The sequence below is a fragment of the Perkinsus marinus genome, assembly GCF_000006405.1.
Source record: "Perkinsus marinus ATCC 50983 genomic scaffold scf_1104296958686, whole genome shotgun sequence".
NCBI classification, from domain to species: domain Eukaryota; phylum Perkinsozoa; order Perkinsida; family Perkinsidae; genus Perkinsus; species Perkinsus marinus.
In genome coordinates, this window is record NW_003206671.1 from 358,740 (window position 1) to 363,772 (window position 5,033).

The 5,033-nt window shown below is 50.4% G+C and overlaps 2 protein-coding genes across 2 annotated transcripts in view; one reads left to right on the forward strand and one right to left on the reverse strand.

Moving 5' to 3' along the window:
• Positions 1-3,924, forward strand: part of Pmar_PMAR028244 (hypothetical protein) — a gene marked incomplete at its 5' end in the record, with an annotated part of 15,170 nt that extends 11,246 nt beyond the window's left edge. The window contains 15 exons of the mRNA XM_002774193.1: positions 50-160; positions 292-431; positions 477-555; positions 752-888; positions 942-1,077; positions 1,134-1,220; positions 1,321-1,398; positions 1,445-1,533; positions 1,579-1,707; positions 1,753-1,891; positions 1,940-2,028; positions 2,076-2,156; positions 2,341-2,511; positions 2,558-2,723; positions 2,770-3,924. Of these exons, the coding sequence (XP_002774239.1) occupies positions 50-160; positions 292-431; positions 477-555; positions 752-888; positions 942-1,077; positions 1,134-1,220; positions 1,321-1,398; positions 1,445-1,533; positions 1,579-1,707; positions 1,753-1,891; positions 1,940-2,028; positions 2,076-2,156; positions 2,341-2,511; positions 2,558-2,723; positions 2,770-3,881 (2,744 nt within the window). The 3' untranslated portion in view covers positions 3,882-3,924. The remainder of the gene's footprint in view (positions 1-49; positions 161-291; positions 432-476; positions 556-751; positions 889-941; positions 1,078-1,133; positions 1,221-1,320; positions 1,399-1,444; positions 1,534-1,578; positions 1,708-1,752; positions 1,892-1,939; positions 2,029-2,075; positions 2,157-2,340; positions 2,512-2,557; positions 2,724-2,769) is intronic.
• An 883-nt stretch (positions 3,925-4,807) lies between these two features.
• Pmar_PMAR028245 (calmodulin-domain protein kinase, putative) overlaps positions 4,808-5,033 on the reverse strand; it is a gene marked incomplete at both ends in the record, with an annotated part of 3,781 nt that continues 3,555 nt past the window's right edge. The window contains 2 exons of the mRNA XM_002774194.1: positions 4,808-4,846; positions 4,878-4,985. Coding sequence (XP_002774240.1) covers positions 4,808-4,846; positions 4,878-4,985 — 147 coding nt within the window. The remainder of the gene's footprint in view (positions 4,847-4,877; positions 4,986-5,033) is intronic.

Genomic DNA, 5,033 nt, shown 5'->3' on the forward strand with positions numbered 1-5,033 from the left:
TCGACCAATCTTCTTGCGACTTCGGTGGCATCCATCGAGGAGAGTTTAGATTCGTCGTTACTGGCGCTCCATGCTATGCTGAAGTTTGTGACTCATCTGCATCAAGAGGGTCTCAGCTTAGCCGAAGGGGAGGATAGCGAAGGTGGAGAGGGGCGAGAAGGTAGTGTCTCCTGTGGTTCCTCCAACGCTTCCATTCTGAGAACATCGAATTTGTACTGCAGCCTGAGCTCTATTGCTAGGGAGTTTTCGGGCATCAAGAGAGTGATTCATGTGCGGCTGGTTTTTCGTCAGGCACTACCGACTGGCAACAAGGTACGGGTCTTGGTGAAGGCTCGGGAGCTCGAGATGTGAGCGATGAGATTGAGGATAAAAACATGTTCGACACTGTGCAAGAAGAAAAGAAGGAAGAACAGCCGCAACAGGAACAGCAGGTGGGCTCAGTGGAGATGTTTCACTATTTGATCGGTGCTTTGTAGGAAACGGAAGAGGATAAGAGCAAGGGAGTCGAGGTTGGAGATATCATGGACGTTGAGGGTCCGGAGGAGAATGTGCAACGTAGTCGTTGGGTTGTCCGGACTTTGGTGATTTCTGTGCATCGGTCTCGGCGTTACATGCCGGGAAATAGTGATGCTACTGTTTTGTTTTTTTGGTGGCTTTCATGTTCGGTAGACGATTGAGGGATTACCGGTTTCTCGAGTGTTCGGATCAGGATGTTCTAAGGATTCAGAATTGTCATCTCGGTTGATGTCAGGGGAACCTAATGAGGAAGATGAGAATGAGGATAAAGAGGACAATATGGATAGAGAGATGGGAGAAGTTGATCTCAAGGAGGGTGGCGAGATAGAGGAAAAGCAGAAGGGCCCTGAAGAGAAGGATAAGGACGAGGAGGTAGTAGTCTGGCGAGCCCATGCTGATGCATCTGAACGATGTTGTGCTTTTAGGCATCGGAATCGGAGGATGAGGGTGGTGGAGAGGACAAGCAGGATGAGAATATTGAGTCTAAGGGCGGCGAAAAGCAGTCTGAGACGGATATTGTTGCGGCTGAGGACCAAGGAGGAGAAGCGGATGAGAAAAATGGTAAAACAAGAGTCGCTTCGCTCCGCTAGAGTATTGATGTGTGATCGTCAATTCAGATGGCGAGAATGAGAAGAATTCTGAGGAAGGCGAAGACAGCAAAGAGCAAAGTGAGGAGGGGGATGAGAAGGATGAGGATGGAGAAGGTAGTATCGAGATTTATACGTGAGCTCGGAAATATGACAAATCTCGTGTCTCTGGGAGTGTACGCTGATGATCCCGACTGGATATTCTCCGGTTTATCAGGCAGTATCAATGAGGAGAGTGGTGATGAGGATGATGATGCCTTTGAAGCTTCGTTGGCCAAGGCCAAGGAAGATCAAGGTGAGCAGCACGTCGGGTATATATGAGGGATGCGGTGAGACTTCAGATGCGGGTGAGGAAGGCGATGAAAGTGGAGAGAACGCCCAGCAGGATGGCGAAGCGGATGAGGATGATATGGACCTCGATGACGATATGGTATGGGAGCTGAGAGGAGCTTGTCTTGCATGAGGCTCTCTGTAGGCCCTCGATGGCGAGGTTGGTGGTGACTCTGATGATGCTGTCACCGATGATGAGGAAGATGCGGACCTGGACGATGAGGATGCCAAGTCAGTGCATGATGAGGATAAGCAGAAGGAAGGCGAGGAAGAAGTAAGGCGAGTCGCCCTCGACGTTTCTATAGAGCATTGGGCGTAGGATGAGACCTCACCGGAAGATGAGACTGACGAGTTGAACTCAGCAGAAGCCGCTGAGGACCAGGACACTCTGATGGAGAACGCTGCCGAGGCTGCACCACAGCCACAAAGGAATGCTACCAACCCTGAAGATGAGGAAGGTAGGGGGAGAAGGGCGTCGGTTATGGCGAATGACTTGGGTGGTGCAGGGGGCCAGGGTGAGGAGCTGACTGGAGGCAGAGATAATGATGCTCATAATGAGGAAGAATCTACTAGAGATCAGCCCCAGGGAGCAGAGGTAGGCCATGAGAGAGAGGAGGGGAGAATGTATTGCTTGGTTGCTAGGATGCGGGTAGAGATGAGGAAGGTGCGGCGATTCGGGAGAGTGGACCTCAGGGGCAATCTAGCAGGGAGCAGAAGAGCAAGGTGATTCCGTGGGAACTTGATGAGGCTTATTATCGTGAAACACGTTATGGGGTGTGGCACTGTGTTTCAACTAGTAATTTAGATTGCCAGTAGTGAAATGAAAATTCGATTCGCATTTGTGTTTTCATGTCCGTTTTTTTTGTAATATGAAAATTACGGTAGATGAAAATAACTGTCCTGCCAGGCACCACCGGCACCACCGAATCCGTTGAAGGACTCGGTCGAGGAGGTAGAGAAGTGGCTCAAGCGGATTCAACTGATGGACGAGGATGCATCTAAAGAGGGAAGTGAGGAGGAGGAGGCCGGAGGAGAGCAGGAAGAGAACAACGAGGAACAGGGTCTCAACAAGGATGCAGTAGGAACTCGATGGTGTGAGTGCAATCGAGAGTTGCTCGACTCAGACTCAGGACGAGTCGTCCAAGCTGGAGGGCGTGGCGCAGGCAACAGGCGATAGTGCTGAGCATGCTGGAGAGCTCGAGCAGGAGGAGGATGACGAGGCAGCCTCAGAGGTTGATGAAATGGATGTTGATGAGGAGGATAAGATGGAAGAAAACAGGGACGGACTCGGTGGGTATTTGGTTCTAGGAGAGAGCATTCGATTGTGCGGCTTCAGGCCCTGCACCGCCCAAGTCGGCTGAGGACAAAACGTTCAAAAACGAACAGAAAGCACGCGATAAAGCAGATGATGAGGAAGAGCCTGATGCCTCTGGTCAAGAACCGGGTGCAGCTGATACGAAACACAAGGGCCCCCTGCGCTCCGAGGTTTCCAGGAATCCGGAAGCTCTCGCTGTACCTGTTGATGAAGACGGAGACGTGGAGATGAATGGTCTGAGTGAGGACATTATCTATAACGCTGGTGGAGAGGGCGATGCCAGCAATGACCGTCTGCAGCACATCGATCGTCTGTCGTCGAGCGTCTGTAGTGAGCTCACTGAGCGATTGCGTATGGTCCTCGAGCCCACTAAGCGTGGTGGAATGCAAGGCGACTACAAGACAGGGAAAAGGCTCAACATGCGGAAGGTCCTCGCGTGGGTAGCGAGCGACTATAGAAAAGATAGAATATGGCTCCGGAGGAACAAGCCGAGCAAGAGAGAGCACAACGTCATTGTGTGTTTGGATAATACCAAGTCAATGCGATCCAACCAATCTGGCGAACTATCCTTGTGCGCGGTTCATGCTATCACCCAGGCTATGTCTCGTCTCGAGATCGGCACTGTCGGAGTTAGTTCCTTCGGCAGCTCTGTTCGCTCCCTGAGGACACTGGTCTCACCTTCTCCTTTGAACCTACCCGAGCTGTTGCATCATTTCAATTTCGACGAGGAAAGTGCTGGATCAATGTCGCGCTCTTTGCCTGCTGTTCTGGACGACTGTGACGAGCAATTCACCCAAGTTGCGGGCGGTGATTACAAGCAAGCATGTCTGGCCGTGGTTGTGACGGATGGACGATTCAACAAAGAGGCGGTGCGACACTCTGTTCAGAACATGCTCAGCAAGAACCGTTTGCCAGTGCTCATTATTGTCGATGAGGCTGCCGAGTCTGGTCGCTCTATTTACAATTTGAAGGAGGTGGTTCGAGACCCTACGGGCCGCAGTAGAATGGCTCCTTTCCTGTCCAATAAAGACTTCCCATTCCCCTTCTATGCAGTGATACAAGATGTCTCTCAATTGCCTAATGTCCTTAGTGATGTCATCAAGCAATGGATTGAGGCAACTGCAATGAGGTGATGTCATTCAATGGCAACTAACGTCTTTACCAACGTACGTTACTACTGTTACTCTTTACATATGTTTCATTGATCGTTGAGAAGGATTGCGTTGTAACTGTTGCTCGTTGATGAGGGGAAGTTGCTTTTGAGCAGCGAAAGGTAGCGGTGTTGGAATCGAGCGGCGTCGGTTTTCGGAAAATTCCTTCACGGTCCCACACGATAGGAAAAGTAACTACGCAAATGGAGGAAATCTAAGAACCCAACGCGATGATAGTCGGGGTTTCCCTGAAGTTATATGATGTTACACGACACACATCCTTAACTAAACTACGCCCACGCTCGCTCGAGAGGGAATTGTGGAGCATAATTATTCCATGTGCAAAATGCGTGCCGATACTACAATGAGGGTACTCGAGCTGGCAAACTTACAAACTCAATCCCAGCGATTTGACAGAAATGAAACATAGCGACCAACATAGATTATTACTATCTGGAGGAGAAGGATATCTCCAATTCTGATAGCTGTATGCGTTCGCACCCGATAACAATAGTGAGATTGACTATGATGGGACATGACTTGCTAATTACCCTCTAATACATGACAACACCGACGTGCACTGACTGATAATCACTTCAAACATCGTAGTATTAATTTCTGTTACTTCAGAATCCGCTTCGCTCCGCCCACTGTCTCAGCCTGGCATATCCTTCGGAGCATTCAACGAGTTCTTGACAAAGATCTTTGTTCACGGATGACCCAGTGGGGACCTTATGGTATTGACTAGACGTCCTCTCCTCCTCAACAATGGTCATCATGCGCCTGTGAGAAGCTTGAAGGGCGACACGCAGATTCTCCAGCGAAATCTGCTTGACAGCTTGAAACATGAATAGAGCATGAGCGTGAATCCCACCGATTCGGCACTGTCTACGGTAAATCTCGCCAACTCAGCTGTTGCGGGAGCCGCGTTCAAGTCGGAGGTTGGCCTGCCCACTGAGCACTCCCACTCAACAGTACCGGGGGACCAGTCAGATCCATCGCATTGAGGGTGATCGGACTTTGACGGAGGTGGCAGAGCAAAGTCTCTGATGTGATGACTCCAGCCTGCTGAGCTCGTAGTCGTACCTAATATAATCCCGGCGTAACTCGAGCATGAGGGAGAGATACAGCAAG